General features: G+C 40.2%; 1 protein-coding gene across 4 annotated transcripts in view; it reads right to left on the reverse strand.

Moving 5' to 3' along the window:
* The window catches only part of nphs1 (NPHS1 adhesion molecule, nephrin), a 42790-nt gene extending 21883 nt beyond the window's left edge, over positions 1-20907 (reverse strand). For 2 of the 4 annotated variants that reach the window (XM_067601842.1, XM_067601841.1), the window contains exons 1-7: positions 20748-20905; positions 16363-16452; positions 12912-13106; positions 7921-8043; positions 2309-2431; positions 1204-1285; positions 376-479 (exon numbers count right to left, since the gene is read on the reverse strand). In XM_067601842.1, the coding sequence (XP_067457943.1) occupies positions 376-479; positions 1204-1285; positions 2309-2431; positions 7921-8043; positions 12912-13106; positions 16363-16426 (691 nt within the window). In that variant the 5' untranslated portion in view covers positions 16427-16452; positions 20748-20905. Of the gene's footprint in view, positions 1-375; positions 480-1203; positions 1286-2308; positions 2432-7920; positions 8044-12911; positions 13107-16362; positions 16453-20747 lie in introns of all 4 variants that reach the window. The other 2 variants (XR_010930418.1, XM_067601843.1) reach the window with 2 other exon arrangements.
* Positions 20908-21932: the final 1025 nt, after the last annotated feature.

Consider the following 21932-nt stretch of genomic DNA (forward strand, 5'->3'; position numbering starts at 1 on the left):
TATAAATCAAACTAATAAAATTGCATTATTAGTGTCTGATTTTACTCTGCTAGCCACCACTGTGAACATTCTCATGTACTTTGGGGTGACAAAGAACCTCATGCTTTGGTCATATCAATCTCAGCCCACCAGGGGCAGCCTTGTGAAGTGGGGACAGTCACACTCATGCTGTCTTGAAGTAGGTGTGAGTTTCCCTTCAGGTTGAATGTTTCTCCTTGGACCCCTAACACAGACTGAGCGCACTAGGCCGGTTACCCGTGGGCCTCCCTGAGGCTAGGTTCCTGTGTTGTTGTGTGTTCATGTGTGTATTTGTATGTTTTTTTTTTAAGAGAGGGGGTGTTGATTGTCAGCTCACAGACACGTTGAGACACTCACAGTACACGTTCATGGTCAATGTGGACTCCACAGGCCGGAAAAGGGCGGGGTTCTTGGCATGACATGTCAGCTGCCTCCCATTGTCAGAGCTCAGAGCTGTGACCCTTTGAGAGAAGGAAGAAGGAGAGAAGAAGATAAAAATAAGGTTTATGTTGAGCCATACAAAATGCTCAAAACATCACATCACGGTCATGTCTTGCCACTTGCAAGAACCGTGTAACAATATATTCAAAAACACACTTTGTGATGTACGTTGAAAGACTCATACCATATTGTGTAACACAAGCAGCACAGTGGGTTTATTCTGAGCCTAGTTTACTTTTTCAGTTTATGTCTACTATATCAAATTACAGTACAATGTCAACCGTAACAATCACACATGGCCCACTGCTGTGTACGCTCGGTGTGAATATGAGGAAGGAGCATCAATATTGCTTAAGACCTTGGCTGTTCTGCAATAGAGCTGAACAACGTTGCAGCTCCTCAGGACCAGTGTTATCTCAGGATATGACAAGAGGTTATTATCTTTGACACAGAGGAGACAAGCAGGATTAAAGTAATCTATGGCCCTGTTTAATGTATAGGCACCTGGCGAACCGGTGAGGATCGGATCTGTCTCGCTGCTGGAATGTAATTTTGTGCATTTGACAGAAGCTAATTCAATCGCACAGTGCCAAGTAACAGTTTGCTGTGTGCAGAAATTCATTGTACTCACTAAGACAGAAGGAGAAAATAAGAAACAAAGACCGACTTGGAAAGATTGAGCAGGCTGGTGAGGAGAATAAGTCTGGCGGGGGGGGGGGGGGGGGGGGGGGGGTGAACACATACGTTACTTCAGCATGCGTGTTCAGGAGCTTATCCTTTGAGCCAGACATGGTGAAAGACTCTGCACCTGTCAGCTTGACTCCGTCTAAAAGACACAATGGGGGGAAGACACACAAAAAGGGAGAATGCTGCTTGTAAATTTGTTCCTGTGAAACAGAAACATCAGTGTTATTCTCCTGTGGAATGGTAAGTACTAGAATATGATATAAATAAGTGTATCTGTGTGTGGGTGCATGTGTAACAACACATATAATATCACCACTGCCTCAAACTGTCTTGAAACTTTCTAAATAAATACTAATCAAATGTTGAGATTACATTATCATCAAAGCATAATTACACATCATCAAATTTAATGAAGATCTACATTTCAATAACAAAAAATAAAAAAATAAATATATCTTACACCTACATACAACACAACCCTGTACATAAATTCACACCAACAGAAAGCAATAGAACATCCCTCTCTATTTCAAGAATACACAGTATAATAAGTGTGACAGAGGGAGCACAAGGCAAAAACAGAAAATGGTAAAATTGCAGTTGTTTTTTGTAAACAACTAGGAACTTGTGATACATCCACTCTATATGCATTGTAAAGTCAGTGGAAATTGGAAATTCAAATGTTCAGGCTATTTCTTCCCACACAGACACTGCTCCTCTCAACTCATAAGATTTAAGATTAAAATTTAACATTAGCCTTTATTGTCTCCCTTAGGAAAAATATGTCCTGAGCAGTCAAGATAACCCAGGTGACATAGCAGCATACAGCCTCTCCATATACACACAATATATCTGTATATACGTACACTCAAACTACAGTTAACATTTAGTATCACAGATTCACAAAATATACTGCACACATCAAGAATACTGCATGATGCCCTACACCAAAAATATATAAGGTACAGGTTACCAAACTCTTCAAATGAAAGCATATGAAATAAGAAATCTTTATTGAACTTGCATTTTATCCTCTGCAGTGTTTTTAAGATATTCAGGTTGTGACCAATAGAGCTTCCACAATGTAGGATATCGGAAAAACTATTGACCCGTCAGGCTGACCATTTCTGTCACATTTAGTGCAGCTGAAAGGATGACTCACCTTTATAGAATGTGACTTCAGCCACAGGCTTTGCATCAGGGGCAATACAAGTAACAGTGTACGTCCTCCCTGCCACCCAAGGTGCTGCCATGTCCACCTCAAAGTATGGCTTGGACGGAGGAACTGAATGTGGGAAACAACAGCTCAGTTTCATATTCATCACATCAGTAACCTATTATCCATCATACTAATTTTGTATTCGTGAAAGCTGGCACTATCTTGGATATTAGCTTATGCAATGATATGATAATAAGCACTTGTAACATTTGGGAGTGACTGGGATGTCACGCTGTCAGCTTTTGAGTGATTTACTACAATGAGGTTTGATGTTCTTTTGAGTTAGAATACAAATTGTGGACAAGAAGAGAATACAGAGATGAAATAGTGATGAAACCGATCCAGTGCTAATCTATCATAGCAAACACCAAACACTTCTCCTCTCAGATCACCCCCAAGCTAAATATGTGCTTTCTGGACTGATCAAAGCAGTCCTCACTTCTCCACTGTTCTACTCAACAATCCTTTTATCTGACCATAAATAGGAATTCCAGAAAAAAAACACATAGTTTTTAACACAAGGGACCGAAAATTGTTTGGCAGTAAATTGAGAAATCTGTCACAAACAATCATCAAAGAGATTTCTGCAGATCTGTGAGCCACTCTTTACCAAGACTATCAGTTCAATCATCCACACACTACAGAAACCTCACTATTGTGCCAGCTTTTAGCGGCTGGGTGAGCCTGTACAATTAGAAAACTATGGTCACTGTTAATGTTGTTTTACTTTCATTAGAGATCAAGTGAAAAGGCTGCCTGAGTTCAGACACAGAGTAGGGAGTTTGAAAGCACAGGAAGCATACGTGTGTGTAAATGAAAGAGTCTGGCAAAAAAGTAAAGAGATATGGCAGGAATGAAAGTGAGTGTAAGACAGCCTGTATAGCAGAGCAGGGATGAGAAGATAGTTGCTGCTAAATTCTGAGAAATAAATCCATTGCTAATGTGCAACAGCTGGACAACAAGTAACCAAACCAGCCAACCATCCAGCTCTTCACCTTCTCTGTTGTTGGCACATTAAATTAACTCCTAGCCACTAGGAGGAGCTGTTGCTGTGTGCAGAGTCGCCCATTGGCTCCAGTCTGCTATTGAGACAGATGAGATGTGGCTGCAGCTTCAAACTGATTTAAAAGAAGCAATTGAATCTGTGTGGACTGTGATGGGTTACCCAGAGCACTGCAGAGGCGCGTGCTGCAATAATGAGATGCATTTGTTTGTTTTCCCCCCCTCTTCCCTGAGAAGATGACTGGGCCATGCATCTATTGACAGTCCCTGCACTCTCAATCTACTAAGGCCCACACGATTCACAGAGACGCATCACTTGTTGTGCTCGAGGAGTGTCTGGCAGCCTAACAAATCCTAAAATAAGAATAATGATATGTTCGCAAATGAGTCAGGCAGGTATCAAATTTTTTCCTCGCTCACTCATGCTGGCCCATTCCTCTTATCTCTCATTCACTCCATCATCCCTCTCTTGCAGCCCGAGCCCACCCCCCTCTCCCCACGCTATCCTTCTTGACCACTGCAGTTAAACTGCAGAAGTGCGGGGGAAGGTGTGTTCCAGCTTGGACTGAATTACAGCCCTCTACCCATCACATCCACTCAGGCAAACCATGTGACCTAATCAGCCCAGTCAGGATGATTTGTACAAATGTGATAGCACATGTGGGCAACAACAAAACACACATTCTATTCAATTTACAAGACATGCACTCAGAGCAAAGAACAGACAGCAAACATGCTGTTCTCTTAATTAACTCTTTCTCCCCGTTCTTTGTCTACTTGCCTGTTGGATTTTTTATTTTGTCTCCCTGTCTTTCTCTCTGCTTTCTAGCTCTATCTCTCTTATTAAGGTACATATATGAACACAAAAAGAGATAGGCGTGCAAAGACTTGCTTCTGCTGTTCAGACGAGAAACAGTGAGCCGCAAAATTCGATTCATTAGACAAATACAGAGGGATGGATGGATAAGGCAGATAAGAAGCAGATTAGCAGACACACATCAATATGCATAAGCAGCTCTTTCCACCTATCTTTCTCTCTCATTCACATACAGATGCACCAACCTTCTCTCCTTTGCAAACAAACACCCAAAGATAAACTCAAGTCTACAGTGCATGCAGATTTGCACGCACAAACACACTGACACAGGCGAGCCAATGTGCAGGCAAGCTACATTCATCTCACTTCTTTCTAAAAACAGGCACCAGTGTGTGCACAGTCTAACATGTGATATCAAGCTGATTTTCTGGAAAATATTGGAGAAGGCTCAGAGGATAAAACAGTCTCTAAAAAGCTTATTATACTGAATTAAGAAAATAATGGAGGCCTGGAAGATCAGACGTCTCAACAACAGACAGACACAACTCATTGGTTTTATCTCTGGGAAACCACACATCAGCTGAAACCACTCACGCATGCACATGTACATGCACAAGGATGTGTTTTTATGCTCAAATGTGCATAAAGACACACATTCACTCATACACACACACACACACACACACACACACACACACACACACACACACACACACATATACACATTGTAGGTCTCAGGTGTGTGATCTCTGGCAATAAAAGCTTCTGAAACAGTGCTCTTTTTTCCAGCTTTCCCTTCCTCTCTCCCCCTTCCTGTCTGCCTCTCTTCTGTTCTGGGGGAGAAGTGGAGCAGGTGTCTAGGACAGAAATAAGACCCTCCCACCCAACCCCGCCATCCCCAACTCCATCACCCCTCACTCACCCACCACTCCTGCCTGTCCCATTCCCACTCTCTCTCTTACTTTTGTTTTAGATCCATTACATAACAGTTAAATCCTTATTTGACACCCCTCTCCCAAGTGACCATTTACAAATTTCTGTCACACACTGTCTGAACTGATTGAGTGGTAAATCAATCTTATTGATGGATTCAAAATAGAGTTAAACGCATATGAGAGACAGTTATCACTATAGTGTCTCATTTTACAATTTAGCAGAGCTTCCCCCACTAATTGTTTAGACCCTGACACTGTAATATCAGTCTGTCACTGTAATATGCACACCGTCACACCAGTGTATAACACATCGTCCTCTGATGGGGTTATATCTTGGGCGACTGTCAGAACTTTTTGTGAACGAAGATGAATAAAGTCACCATGTTCTACGTTGCTTGTGCCCCCGTTTATAAGTTGTTCCATTATTCATAACAGGGAATCATAAAATGAAGGCTCATTATATACTCTTCAAGTGCTAAACTCATTAGCTACTGCAAAAAAACCTCACCATAGCCCTGGTTCCTAAAATGTCCTCTAACCTCCAACCAACACTGATAATAAGCTTACACACACGGGTACACTCATGCACACACACATATCTCTATAAGACCCAAGTATGGCAACTGAATGAGTAACACAGTCTAAAACCAGAACACATCAAAAAACTGTTTTGAACATTTGCAGGAGGCATCTGTACAGACATGCAATGCAGTGAGGGAGAGAGTTGTTCATTAATAGGATTAAATGCTAAGGCTAATGGTATAAACCGAGACACAGGATGTGTCAGGTATGTGACGGGCACAGTGCGGGGTAAGTTTTAGCAGAGGAGGGGGTTTCAGTGGAGGGGGTAGAGGTTGTTATTGTCATGGATTACTCACTGCCACTTGATCTGCCTATTGCAGTAATCCCCTATCTAAGCTCTGCAGGAAGGCAAAAACACACAGGAGTTATGTTGCACCAATGGAAATGTCTTGAAAACATCTCTTTGTAAGCCCATGGATGGGGCTTATTGACATTTTTGCCTCCATCTCCGCTATTTACTGCCTGTGGTGATCCATCTTGAATTAGCCAGTCATGATACCACTCCCTCTGACCCAAGAATCCAATTATACGACCAGCGATCTCTGTTTTCTTTTTACATTCCTCCCCTCTCCCCCACTGTATCTCCTCATAAAGAGTTAATCGTGTTTTGATTTGATGCAGGGCTTGATGGGATATGGCCATGGTTGACTGGCCAGGGGTGTGGGGCCTTGGGAGCTGTAGTTCAGTGATGGAGAAATCTGTGGGGAACTCATCAGAGACAGTACTCTTCAAAAGGATGCACAGTTTCCAGTCCCAGTTCAGCACTAACAGGAGATTGAATTCATCAGCTCATTATCAAGCCCCAGATTAAGTCATGTATTTTGAATCAGTTGAGTTGGTGGGGTGGAACAAATGACCATTTAAGACCAAGGCTGCAGAGTACTTTTTAAGTCAGTCCCTTCACTCTTTGTCCTTTGTAACAGTACAGCTGCAACTGTCTGTCTTAAACAGTCAACAGCTGGAAAGTGTTCCCAGGACACTGAACAAAAACACCAGCTGAGATGTGTGTGGAGAGGATTCAGATCTCAACATGTCAGGAACACGGGGCAGCAGTAGGTTTCAGTCATGGTAAATACTAGTACCAGCAGTTCCTGATGCAACACAAATGTATATTCCCACACATTTTGACCTTTTTGACAAAGCCAAAGGCAATCATGTTGACTTTGTGTATGTGGGAGCACATGCAATAGGCATCTCAGAGATAATAAATGTGGGAGTCTAGCCTGCTGTGGCTGCAGGTGTAGGCCTGTTGTAGGACATAAGACTGCTGCAGTGTAGAACAGAACACAGTCATTCAAAGGAGACGTCTGCGGTCTATGCCTCTTCCTATCCCACACCACCCGCAGTCCCTCCCACTGGCCCATTGATGTCAGAAAAACCTGCTTTCTTCCCAGAGAAGAGTGAGGCTGCTAGAATCACCACAACACCCCCCCCCCGCCCCCCAAAAAAAACCCTCTCCATGGTCACCAAAGAGAAAGCCTAAAAGCAAGGGAGAGAGGGAGAAATTGTGCAACGGAGAGAATGGGGCAGGGGATGTAAGCAAATGAACTGTGCCTGGAGAAGAAAGCTTCTTTTAGAGTCCTTTCCTTGCCACATATGGGCTTGAGTGACAACAGGTGGTCTGATATAGTCACACAATTACATCTATTCCAGCCCATGTATGAGAAGGAACTTTTCAATCACTTCTGTTATAATTTATTCCTATGCAAGGGAAAGACATGGATTGCCCTGAGGCTGTCAGAGAAAGCAGGCTATACTGATACTATATATTGTGCAGCTGCTGGTTATACCCATGGACATACTGGAACATGCAGGGATGGAATAGTACTTGTTAAAGAAATAAATACTGTCAAAAAATTAGAAAAAATGGGACTTTTTTCATGGTGCATACATGCTTTAAATGTGATTTGTGCATGAAGGAAACTGCTGAGTTCTACTGTACCAAGGACATATTAAATCTAGTCTCTGAATTCAAGTGTGTGCTGCTTCAAATGACACTGCCTTGTCTTAAGCAAATCAAAGCTCTTTATCAATAGAAATGAATATTTAACAGCTCTTTATATGCTGATTGCTGGTCAAGGGGTCGTGTATGTTGCTGGAGTACTGAGGATGCTTACTCAGTACTCTATACATCATATGTCATTTTGTTGCTTTGCCAAAATAAATGTTTATAAGCCTCCAAGATCCTCTCTGTTCAAAAACTTCATTGTTGTGCTCACTTTGCAAGTTGACCCAGGCTGTACTGGAAATGATTGCTTGACTGCTCTCAGACCGACCCACTTGACATTCATAGGAGGCGTCATCTTCCAGTTGGGCTTTTTCAATCTGAAGATGGTATTGCCCTGAAATAGAGATGGAGAGATGAATTATATCTGTGACACATTATGTTGTGATAAGGATGTGCACACTAAATACATGTGAATGATTAGAATCAGGTTTCTGTAGTTATGTTCACACACTGCTGAATATAGCACTCGCTGCTCAGAGCTGTTGCATGTATATCGATAAGTACCTCCTGCAGGCCCTATTTCTCATCTTTTGATGTCAGTGTGTCTGAATTATAGGCAATTTTCAACTAGTGAAATGGGAAAATTAACAATAAAAGCAATTTGTACAATGACAGTCTGCATTTCAGTTCAATATGGTAATACACCGTACTACTGACTTTTGGGTGTTTGATTAGATTATAAATAGACTATTTTCTTATTTCTGTAGAATGGAAACATCTTCCTTGCTGAGAACCTCCTGCTGCAGGCATTTCTATTGACATGCAAGTGGTTGTCTATACTTATAGCAGAGAAATTCTGTTTCAGAATGAATTTCCAGAACGGTAAATGAAATCCAATCCCAGATTCACAATGCCGACTGAATAAACTGTCTATTAATTGATGCCAGGCAGAGTCCTTCTTTCTGTATCTCTCTTCTGATAGTCTGGCATGCCAACAGGGCTTGATTTGTTTGATGCATTGCCATAACCTGTGGGGATTAGATGATGTTCAGTGTTGGTTCTCCAGTTCCCAATTCTCTGGCTCACAGCCTACTAACATGTGCAAAATAGTATCTTGGTCTGACAACCACCCAGGCCTAAAAAAGCATGTGTCAAGTAAGCTGGCAAGATAATTAACACCAACCAGAAGCAATTTTCACATCTAAGTTATCATTGAGTGCAGAGAGAGAGAGACATTGAAGTTATTAATCATATTCCTCTTTCCTGAAATTACACACAAATAGTGCAATTAAGTTGAGGAGAGTATGCATTTATGGTTGGGGAGATGGCGGATGGCTGCAACACGATTCGTTCATTTGTCCATTGCTATGTATTTATTTCAGCAAGGGCGTTCAAAATTTTGGGATACAGTATATCTACATAGCCATTATGTCTGTTGCAACAGAATATGTTTTGCCCATTGCCTGGCTGGCATGTGTATATTTGCCTTAAAGATGAAAACACTGATATATTATATATTATGTATATATTATTGTTGTTAAATATTGTTACATAATTGAGAAAGGTGATCCTACACAGCACAATGCCTATTGATACGGAAAGTATTAATGGCAATATGTTTTTTTATTTTTCATTTATCCAGTAAATTTATCCAGTAAATTAAATGGTGTTTAATCTCACTGTTTATTTTCTAATGCTTTTAAACATTGGCATGTGTTGAAAACATGAAAGTTATGCAGACGATAGACATTTAATCTGTTTAAACAGCACAGTGTTCCTACAGTCTTCTCTAAGATATAAATATTACTTTTTATGGATAACTTTATGGTGGCCATTCAAAGTAAAAACTAACTAGAGTGTATTGTTGATCTTCATTTGGACAATTAGTTTCCATTATTTAGTCAGACTGTATAATTAATTATTTAAATAAATATAAAGCCAACCTCATCTCCAACGACCTGTTCGAACCATTTCAATCTGGTTTCCGCCCATGGTGCAAAAACAGCCTTCCTCAATGTCACAAACGACCTCCTCCTCTCCTCAGACTCTGATCACCTCAGCATTCTCATCGTCCTCGACCTCACTACAGCTTTCGATACCATTAACCACACCATTCTTGTCTCCCACCTTCAATCCTCCCTCAACATCACCAGTACTGCCCTCTCTTAACTAAAGTCATATGTCACAAAAACAGACAACAGTTCATAAACATCAACAACTGCACCTCCTCCACCACTCCTCTATCCCAAGGTGTTCCCCAGGGCTCAGTGCTTGGTCCTCTCCTGTTCATCCCCTACATGCTCCCCTTTGGTAACATCATTCGTCGTCACGGTCTCCGCTTCCACTGCTATGCTGATGACATCCAGCTTTACATCTCCACTAAATCCATCTCCACTGCAACTCACTTCACTCTGACCAACTGCCTCACTGAAATTAAATCATGGATGCAAGCCAACTTCCTTAAACTAAACTGTGATAAATCAGACATGATAATCATCGGCCCCAAATCCCTCATCAAAACCACTCACAACTTCTGCCTCACCATCTATAACTCCACTCTGTCCCCCTCCCCACACATCTGCAACCTTGGAGTCATTTTCAACAGCAACCTCTCCTTCAAACACCATGTCAAACAAATCACCAGAATTGCTTTTTTCCACCTAAAAAACATAGCTTGTCTCCACCCATCACTCTACTTTTCTGCTGCCGAAACTTTGATCCATGCTTTCACCACATCCAGATTGACTACTGCAACAGCATTCTTTATGGAACATCATCCAAAGTCCTAAATAAACTCCAGTACATCCAGAACTCTGCTGCTTGCCTGCTCACCAACTCCCGCTCCCATGATCACCCCTGTCCTCCAGAACCTCCACTGGCTCCCTGTCCCACAACGGATCCAATGCTCTGCATCTGCTCCTCTGATGCTAACCTCCTGTCTCCACTACTAAGGACCAAGCACTGGACCTGGGTCGACAGAACCTTCTCCATAGCTGCCCCATCCCTCTGGAACTCTGAGAGAACATCTGAGACTGCACCAATCTGTCCATGTTTAAATCACACTCACCTTTTTCAGAACTGCTTTTAATGTGTGATGTTGTGTATCACATGTTTTTAGTGTTTTAGTATTTTCTATGATCATTTTTACTTATGTAAAGTGTCTTTGACTACGCTGAAAAGTGCTCTATAAATAAAATGTATTATTATTATTATTATTATTATTATTATTATTATTATCATTATTTCAGAAAGCTTTTATATTGTCATGTGTTTAGTTGTTATCTATTGTACGAGATACACGCAACATGACAGGTGTGAACCAGCTGAAAGGTCTTTATCACATCTTTTTCTGGCTCTGTTCAGCATTACATAAAGGGCTCATTCAAAGGCAACAAAAACACAACAATTCTTATTTTCAGGCGATTATACCCTAATTAAAACAAACTTATGAATATTATATTCTATTTCTGCCAGGTCTGTTTTGTTAGATTCCACTAAATTCTACACACTGCACCTTGGTGCAAATGGTAAAATTGATATTACCTAGCTATTATTAGTTAAGAAAAATATACACGACTTGCAAGAGTGATGGCATGTGAACACTGTCTTCATGAGTGTTCACTCATAATTAAATTTTGCCTAATTGACAGGCTGCATGCCCTGTACTACAATTATGTTTAACCTTGTGGATCAATCAGTGAAAATGAATTAAGAAAAAACTCACTTAATGCTTTGGTGCCTTGAACAACCAGTTTTATTTGTTCTTCTGTGTGTGTTTGTCTTGACAATTCACATTGTTGAACACAAATGTATGACATCCTAGTTCTGGGCTCATGTCGATACACATTTACATTATTGCCTCAGCTTGGGGAAAGTAAGGGTGCTACATCTACTGTAAGTATATGTTGAAATCAACGCTGGCCTCTCTTGTCTGTGTGAATGTGGAATTTCAGGCTTTTCTAAGCATCAATAAACATCACTGATGGTGACAATCAGTGAAAACTGGTGGAGTATCAAGTGCAGTCAAGTGTCATCTTAAATGATTTTGCTCTTTCTGTGAAGTGTAAAGTGATTGCATACATCAGTCTTTTCTTTTCCTTGTAAAGTGTACCTGCGCTGATGGGTATTTTATTCATGAGTGCATGTTTGAGTGTTTGACAGTTTGCGTGTGTTTGTGGTCCATATATCCATGTGTATATTTTCTTATTTTGTTGTTGTTGATAAAAAAAAAAAAACAGGCAAGTTTTTCTAACCTTTTATCTGCTGTAATGCTTACTGTAATTTGTTCACTTGTAACTAATCAGCCAACAAACAATATTTTGGGGTTAAGTTTGTGAAAACGCTGGGCATTAATAAGCATGAACAATGTATGGATGGGCATCTATGCATCTCTCAGTTATTATATGTTGTTGGTGGTTTCCCATACACTGCAACAGTGAAGTGCGGCTTGTCTAGTTGTGGGCTGATCAGGAACAGATGCTCTTCTCTTACTCGGGATTGCCTTCTAATTGGCTATTACTTTTTATAGACTGTGGTGCAGATTCTGCAACACACTTTATTCCCACCACATTTCACTGATTTGCTGACACTCTGTTGCTTTAATTTCTTTTTTTTTTACGTCTTTACATGTGAGTGACAGTGAGGGGGGGTGTGTGAGAGGCTGTTGACAATCACATCAACGCCTCAGTCCCAGATGCTCCCTGCATAGAGAGCCAGTGTGCAATAAGGTGCCCGTAATATCTATGTTGGTTTATTACAACACTTTGAAGCCACGGCAAAAACATCATCTCATTTACTTTTAGAGTAGCCAACATCAAGCTGTACTGCTGGATGCTTCCTCATCTGACAAGAGCACTTCACAATTAAAACCAGATGAACTATATGTCACAAGAAAATAAAGTATGCTGTAGGATAAATCTAATGTTGACAGCATGTTATTATGTTACTTTCTTTGGTAAATCATCGTGACATTTACCCTTCCACATCTGCTGTCATGGTCTAGCTCTACCTTGACCTATGTTATTTTATTTTACTCCACTCAACTGGATCTTTAGAGTTAATTGTTTATATGAGATTTTTTTTTTCTTTTCCCAACTTGGTAACTGTAAACTTAATACAACTATAGGGAGTTTACTAGTTATGATGACTAATTTTGGCATCTTTTTAATGGCCCTGTTATCAAATAAGTTCATTTATTTAGCTTGGATAAGTCCATCAAATCCCAGTTGGCTATATACTTTATTCCGTCAGTATCCTGTTTACCTCTCTTGGGGTTTCCAATCATGCTGTAGCGTGGAAAGCCTGGCAGGCTTCTCTGAGGTCCCAGGAGGAGGCCATCTTTTACCCACTGCACAGTCCCTGAGGCCCGTAGCACCTCACACCTTAACACAGCTGTGGCTCCCATCCGCACAGTGAGGTTCCTGGGCTCAGACCTGAAGGCCTGCTGTGCCTGCGTGCCTAGAGACATAAAAGGAGAAGGAGGAAAGGAGTTGGAGTGGAATGGTAGAGGAGGGAAGAGATATGATGGTATTTAATTTAAAGAGGTGGAGAAGAACAAGGGCTAAGTATGTGAGAGGAGTGTTATGGAGGAAAAATAAAAGGAGTAGAGGGAGCATGACATAAACATACACCACAGGGATGCAGTCTTGTGGTCTTTTGTCTGAGAAGGCACCCCATTGTGTCTGGCCACATTATTCATCCTGGCATATGTTTTATTGATGGGAAACTGCAGTGATACGGCCCTGAAAATGAGTCAATAAAGTAATTACTGCGAATTAAATCCCCCCTCGGCCATGCAGATAGGATATTGGGGGGAGGAAAAAAGCACGGGGTATCAGAGACCTCGTTTACCTGCAGTTTTTCTTCAATGTCGATGTCCCACTAGCTAATTCCTCCTGGGAAGAGTAATGATTATCACTTTAATCCCCCTTGTTTGTCATAGGTGGGGTTGGCCATCCTTCAACCAGACTCTTAGGTGACATTGGTGCAGTGTGCTTGAGTCAGGAAGGTAACCTTAACGCAGACCACCCATGAGCCTCTAACACTGGGGCTAGGATTATATGATTATTATACATAGGAGTTTATGAATAAATTCAGTTAAAGGCGCCAAATGCAACTGCATACTCCAATTAGTGCCTAATATCTAAGCGCAAATCACGTTTAAACAATACCCCACAGGGGAGCCAGTCTGATTCCACTAGGCTGTTTGAATCTTGACCTTCATTGAAGCAATGACCAAGTTGTTTGTGAAGTGCATGCTCTGTTGCGTCTGACAACATGAGTGAGAGGCAGAGCTCTCAGATCAAGGCTGAACCAGTCACCTCACGTCAAATATGAAGGGCAAGATTGGCCATTACAGAGGATGCATACAAACAACCAAACACAGGAGAACATTTGCATAGAGTTTACATAAATGAATACTCAACGGTGGTCTACAGTGGCTGCTGAAAGAGTATTATGCTGTATTATTCTGTGATAAAAATACTAAATACCATAGTAAAATATAGTGATAAAACTCAGTTTTCATTTTCTGAAGTGAGGGTATGTAACATTTAAATGAAGAAATAATACAGTCTTCCTCCTACAACAAGTTGAATTCATTAGCAATAAATTGCACCCTTGCTCAATTTAGTACATTTAGGGGTTTTGACCAAAAGTCTTAGCATAGCTTCTGGTGGCTAAGCTAAGTTAGCTAATATTAGCAAACTTGTTAGCAAACCATGTACAGTAACTTGTATTACTGAGTCAATATGACTTCATGTCTCTTCTTTTTGTGCTCTTGTTACATTTTATTATGTCACAAATGCATTTCAATGGTTTTATCACAAAAGAAAAACACGAAGTGAACACCTCACAGAGAGACATAAATCTGTGTTGTTTCCTGCTTGTGGCCTTATTCCACCACTCTATTCACTGTCAGTCTGGCTGCCTAAATGACTCAAAAAAAAATTGGGAAATGACGGGAAATTCAATGTACGACTATCATGTGATTATCACTTGCGACCTCTGGCTTTAAAGGAATAGATAGAGCATAAAGACCGGAAGCCAGCTGAACAGCTAATGCTATCCTGGCTCTGTCCCAAAGTTAAAATATACCAACACCTCTAAAGCTCACTAGTTAACATGTCTTGTTTGTTTAATCCATACACAAACAGACAATTTGTAGTCCTCACCAACAACAGAGGGGAGAGGTGACTTCATGGGGTCTTGTCACTAGGAGGTAGCTGGGTAGATGGATACATTGATGTTTGTCAAGAAATACACTACAATCACTGTTACTTTTTCTAAAATGACCATTTGTCATTTTTACCTTTCTGTTTGTGTACGGATATAAAGAGATACAATGTGTTAACAGAACTGATGTGCCAGTAGCTGGAGTTTTAAACTTTGGAGAGAGATGGGCTAGCTGTTTTCCACTGCTTTCAGACTTTATGTTTAGCTAATAGCCTCTTGGCACTAGCCCTATCCTTAACTTACAAGTATAAGGTTGATATCAATCTTCTCATCAGACTCATTTTGATTTGTCATTGCAGAAGTGAAATTATGTTGATGTTTGTTTATTTTCTGTATAAACTACTCAATGACAGAGGTGAAAATAGGACACACCTAGTCTATGAAAACTGTCAAGGTTAACATGCACAGCAGCATACCGCTCACACCAAACAGATTTACCTTCAGCTAAGAAAAGTTGAAATAGGGTCACATCACCTACCGGCCATTTATACAAAAGCACTGGTTCGTTTGACATGTTGTCCACATTAGAGATCAGTGTTTATAGCTGTTCAGAACAGCCACACTTGAAGGCGGCATGAAAAGCAGGCTGTTATAGAGGGGGGCTAGACGCATAATGGTGCACATTTTCAGACATTTATAGTGTTGCTCTCAGTTATACAGTATATATAAAAAGTGACAGAAATAGTCTTGAAAATAATGAAAAAAGAGCTTTAGAGAGAAGTTCAAACCTTTTCTCACCTCCACACAGCGGGCCAATCATTGTGTGAAGTGAGTGTGAATATCAGATTGTCGGTTTCAGAAAGTTACATAAACGGTCAGACACAGCCCCCCAATTCCGACGTTGGCTAGGGGAGTGCGGTTCGGAAACTAATCGACCATCTGAGAAGCAGTTTACTGGCAGGTCAATACCCAGAGACTGAGTTACACTGTTACCAATTGTTCATAGAGGCAATGGTCCCCCAGCAAAAGAGAGAGAAAAAGATGGAGCTTCTGGTTTACTTCTGGACTACGCAATAACAACAGTGGAAGGTAAGAATGATCACAGTTTTAATAGCGGGTCAGTTCACTACTGTGATATGCTAGCTGATGTCTTATTTGCTCAGATAAATATAAAAATAAAAGTTAAAGGAGAAACATACAGTATATAGTAAGCCAATTTATACTGAAATAAACCTGGCATCTCAACCAACATTATCACAATGTAAAGTGTGTATGTATGAGATTAACTAGGTTAGTTTAACTGATTTACAGTGCAGTGACTTTACAGTACATGCATCACTGTAAGCTTTTGTTACTCAAGTAGCCAGTTTGAGAAGGCAAGTCATGCATGTAAACATACAGCATCCATTTGTGAAAATTCAGTTAAGGCTTCAATAAAGTAAAGGTTCCCACTGCTCAGTTGAATGCTGAACACGGATGTGATTTGAAAAGGCCACAGTTACTGTAATGATAGCTCCATGGTGGCATTTGATTCTCTTACCCCAGATGAGACAGAGAAAGGGTAGTGCTGAAGGAGACACAATCCATGCTGACAAGAAGTCCATTTCACCACATCTGACCTCCAACAATCCTGGAACAACCATGAAAATACAAACATATGAAACACATACAAACATAAACTACTATAAACAGGGCGTCTATGCCTCAGGAGGTAGAGCGGGTTGTCCACTAATCAGAAGGTCTCCGGCTCCTCCAGTCTGCATGTTGAAGTGTCCTTGGGCAAGATGTTGAACCCCAAATTGCTCCCGATGGCTGTGCCATTGGTGTGTGAGTGTGTGTCTGAATGGGTGAGCATACAAACATTGGACTTTCTTTTGTCATGGGTGAATTGTATTTCTGTCCACTGTTTTTGCTGATGTGCTTAAAAGTCAAAGCAATGTTAAGAACTGTCTGGCACTTTGTTTTATGGTCACTTATTTTGTGATTCAGTATTGCAAAGTACACCACACAGGTATCCACAAGTGCATCTATGCATATAGGAACAAATTCCATGACAAGGTTTTTATGCTCTTCAGGAAGATTTCTTGGAATGTAGCCTTATGGATGATATGTTAGATGGCCACATATGAACAATACTGGTAACCAGGTTAGCTTAAGTAGCCAGCTAATGTCCTATTCATGCTTTATTTTAAAATACATTTTAAAAGGATTACTTATCTGCATGTCATTGCTATCCAATGAGAAACATGTATCTCTCCACCCATGAGCCTCCACCCTGTAATTACTTCATAATTTTTCAGACAAACTGATGAAAATTCACAAAACTGAAAACACACCTGTTTGTATTAACTCATGAAAAGTTTCTGTTTTACAGATCCACAGGAGGAGATGATGTGTGTGTACATGCTATTTCCATGTCCTCTGCAGGCTATATGTAGTAACAGTGAGAATTGAACCTATGACCTTCTAGCTATGACCTTCTCCTTATTTCTATGAGACCCATGACCAATGATGTACATACAGTACTCTACATCAAATTCACTATAGTTACCATTATAGATATTAGTTTCAGTTAAAGCCATTGCAAGATATGAACCATCCTGATGACTACACATAGAGAAATTGGCCTCAGGCACACAGGAGTAAGTTTTGTTTTGGTTATGTGTATTTTCATGGACTGCATACTATCAGTCACAGTAATCAGTACAAACTGACTGTGAGGGTTAGGCTAGGCTATTTCCTGCTCTCCTCATCAATAACCTTTTATAATCTCCCTCACAATTTCCACTCAAAACTATGCAGCAATGATCAGATCGGACAGATGTGATCAAAGCCGCTCAAAGTTATCTGAGGCAAAGAATCATGTGTGGATCAAAGGCCAATTAAAGGATCACTCTGAAAGCACTTATCACTCTCAAAGTAGGAAGCTTATTTTTTCAGCTCAGTTTTTTAAAAGTCATACCCAGCAAAATCATACTCCCATCTTAGTATCAGTGAGCAGCTCTGGACTTTTACTGTGTCTGCCTTGGGACATGTTCATTATCATTAAACTTAAATCTATACGTATTAAATACAACGGTTAAACATTATAGTTCATGCATCAAAATCTTCCAGATCTTGTGTGTGATCTAGTGTGTGTGTGTGTGTGTGTGTGTGTGTGTGTGTGTGTGTGTGTGTGTGTGTGTGTGTGTGTTTTCAAGGTTTGATTTTTTTGACAACATAGACTATGTTTGCAACACTGTTTACTATTACTTATTACTATTCAGCAGTTAAGTCTCAAATGTTGGAGCTTTCAATCAGATTATAAAATGATAATGTGAATTAATGGAGAACAATAGCTGTCAAAAAATAAATTCAAAGGAATATAAATTGCTGCATGGCAAGACAAGTAAATACTATAAATTATCTAAAAGTTGAAGTAAATAGTGATTCTCTTCTCTAGAAGCATGACAGCACAGGTCATTTCTTCAAATAGCTTAAAACAACCTTTGTTTATAATCAGTTTAAGGAAGGAAACAGTGTGACATTCTTACAGTGTTTGTCTATTCTATTTCTATCTATATCTATTGTTAATGTCTCCTGTATTTATGACCTCTGTCCTTCCCTACACTAAATCAATTTTCTTTGTTTCCTAACATTAACATTGTGATGACAACAGTCTTTCCATAGCTGCGTAAACATAATGCACTTATTTCATAGTTGACTTTGAATAAATAGGTTAGAAACATGCAATCATATTGGCATGGTCCTTTAATAAGGAAAGTCAGTTACATCATTGTGTTTTAAATGATTGCACTACTGGCAGTTTTATAGATATGAATAATGCTGAACTCAAAGTAATAACGCTGAAATTTGATTGTAATTAATATTTTTAAGAATTACATTATTTGTGCTTTTCAGAAAAAAAAAAAAAAACATTTGTTTTTTACAGGTAATTTCCCATGGATAAGTAGAGTATGATCGACATGGCGTGGTCTTATTGCGAATCAATCCCAAGGACAGTTTGAATTTGGATGACTGTAGGCCGTGCTGTGGGTCCGTGCCCACTGCATCAAATACTCTTCCTTATTTGACCTGAAAGAGCCCTCTGTGGATTTTTAGTCAGTTTGTAATCACTTCAATTTATCTGCTGCAGGAGTGGAACAAATAATAGTGATTTACTTAATTGAAAACTAAATATTTTCTCATCTGAATAGACAAAATGAATTGAAGGCAACAGCTCTTTGACGCATCTCCCCTCAGTCGATTAGTTGCACTCCAACAGGCTTTGATAAGAATTAACTCACACTCAATTATTTTTTCGCTCTCAAAACATTTGTGTATTTCAGAGCCCCCAGTATACTCTTTGAACACACAAGGGCAATTACTTCCCTCTTCAATGAATTGTATTTCTTTTGAGGTTAAAAGTGCCCATCTTCTCTTTATCTCTGCCTATTTTAATGCCTTATGTAGGTAAACACAAACACAATCATTATACCCTGTCAAATGTTGACAATGTCTGTCATATGCATTGTCATTTACAGCCATATATCTCCTGATGAGCAGTACCAGATTTCCTTCTTTTGTCTATAGTACGATGAAAAAGCCAGACTTTGGAGCTCAACCAGCAGATATTGCCTGTGAGGAAGAGAAGTGTTTTGCCAACATAGAAAGGTTTCTGCTGGCCTCACGAGTCACCATTTTCAATGGGACTCTTAATGAAAGCAGACATAGCCCACCTGACCTCCCCACATTACTCTTACAAATTCAAACAATGCCTTCATTGCAATATGTGTTTTCTTTGTTGAAAAACCTTGCATGGTGTAGCATTGGTTGAATAACTATAATGTATGTCATTTAACAGTTGCTTAAAATGTAACATTAAATATATACTGGACTGAATGGCAATTTAATTGGTCTTCAAATAAAAGGAAGACCCATATTTTACTACAGCGGCACTCATTGCCACAGATTTTTTTTTTTGACTTTGGTCTTCACCAGCTTCTTACAAATGCAAATTAGAAAGTTTGATTTGAAATTTGATTCGCTTTCAGAGTCAAGGCTGTCGCTCTCCCCGCAAGGGCATTAGAGGTAGCTGAACCATTCAGCGTGACCCCGACAGGTAGACTTTTAATGGCATCTTTCATAATATCATCAAACGACTCAATACACTCAATCCTAGACCAATTTAATGTGAAACCCCATGAAATCAGTCAATGTGCAGAAAATGAAGTTTCAGCCTCCATGCAGCCATCCAATTCAGATGTCGTCCTACATCTTAATACCAACCTAACCTCTTACCAATCTCACCAGTTGCCTGTGGGTCCAATTACTGTAGCTTATAAAAGCTGTGTTGTGAACCATTACTGCTTTAACACTGAATTGCTGATATAGAGGGTTTCTAAAAGATGCAGATTAGATTATCAACGGAATCTAATCACGTGCAAATCATTGATTGTGTGTTAAGACGTGGCATTCTTGTAGCAGTCTGATTAAGACTTGGTTGAATGTGCTGAACACAGACAGAGGAGACTTCAGCCCCAAGGATAGTCAGGCTGAAACATATCAGCTTGATCCAGCAGTTCAGCAGTAGCTTGACAATGTCCAGTACAACTTCAAGGCACTCAGAGAAACCCAAGTTAGGTGTTTGTCTCTGCTCCTTTCAGCTGTGTTCAAGTCTACTGGATACTCTGACTTTGCTACATAGACTCACACACACACACACACACACTCTCCCTAGGAAAAAGTTGAGAGACAGAGAGGCAAAACCTTCTTTCAACCTCCACCAACTCAAACACATCTGCGTGCCTATAGGGTGCAGAGACAGAAAAAGAGCAAGGCGGGCAGACAGACACACAGAGAGGGCGCACTTCTTTCTAAAAAAGCCAAGAATCTTTGAATAGGTGTTCAGATTTGCATGAGAGAGAGAGAGAGAGATGTGCTTACCTGTTGAGTGACGCCAAGGCTCGGGAGCGTCTTTTTGTCTTCCTGATCTACAGATGGCTCTCTGAACACAAGTGAGCAACGGAGATGTTAAAGAATGCCAATGGGACTCCCCCTTCTCTCACTCCTTAGTGTAAGACAGAGGCAAACATATAAAGAAAGAGAGAGAGGCAGTAGGAGAGACTGAAGAATGAAGGGAGAGGCATGTATGAGAAGTCTAGGTGGCGGCGGTTGCAAAGGGGTAACCTGAATGGGAGGATAAATACCAAAAAACACCAACAATGTCACGGCTGCCCAAAAGATTTCAAGAAGTCTATAGTTTTAAGGCTAAATAGTAACAAACTGACCTTTTCAAAAGTTACAGACCCTTTGGTTTCAGTAGAATTTAGTAAATAACTATAAAAGTTGCAATGAGACATAAATGAGAGCAGAACAACATACATGTTGCTTCTTTCTGGGGAGTATTCATGGATCCCATTATTTAGCATTTCACTGTGCTGGGTTGGAAGGAGCAGAGCAGCCCTCAAAGATACAGATGCAACATGGATGTCTTCACAGCTGCTAGTTTGTAACATTTATGCTCATACATAATGAATGGCGTAGAGAGTATCCACATAACTGTATTTCCTATACTGAATACTCCTGGGGTGATGTGTTCCGCTGCAGGGATGGATACAGAGATAGGCCAAAGATTTCACTTTCAGTGGAATACAGTGGTGGAATATTTGATTTTTTTCTGAATATTGCCCCCCACTACCCCACCCCGCTCCTCCTCTTTTGTCAATTATATACTTCCAACTGAATGGTGGCTGGAGAATACCACTATTTGCTCAGTGGAACATGCTGAAAGCTCTCCTAGCAAGACAACTTAAAGGTCATGTTTATTTTCCACGTGCATGTATTTTTCATTTGATCTGCTGATAGTCTACACTTGTTCCATGGCTCTGTATTGACTACATGTACAAGCTATTTACTCCGTATAAACACAAAAGCAGTTATTCTGATGCACCCATTCTTCTACTGTGGGTCAGCCATGCGGTTATGATATACAAACCACCGTCTCTTAGAATGTATTGCTAAGAAACTCTCACATTTGTGCAGCAGACAATAAAGAAAGAATGATAATGACACGCACCCTTATAATGCCACAAATTCAAAGGCTGTAACCTAATTTTGAACATATAGTAC

The sequence above is a fragment of the Thunnus thynnus genome, chromosome 10 (genome assembly GCF_963924715.1).
Source record: "Thunnus thynnus chromosome 10, fThuThy2.1, whole genome shotgun sequence".
NCBI classification, from domain to species: Eukaryota; Metazoa; Chordata; class Actinopteri; order Scombriformes; family Scombridae; genus Thunnus; species Thunnus thynnus.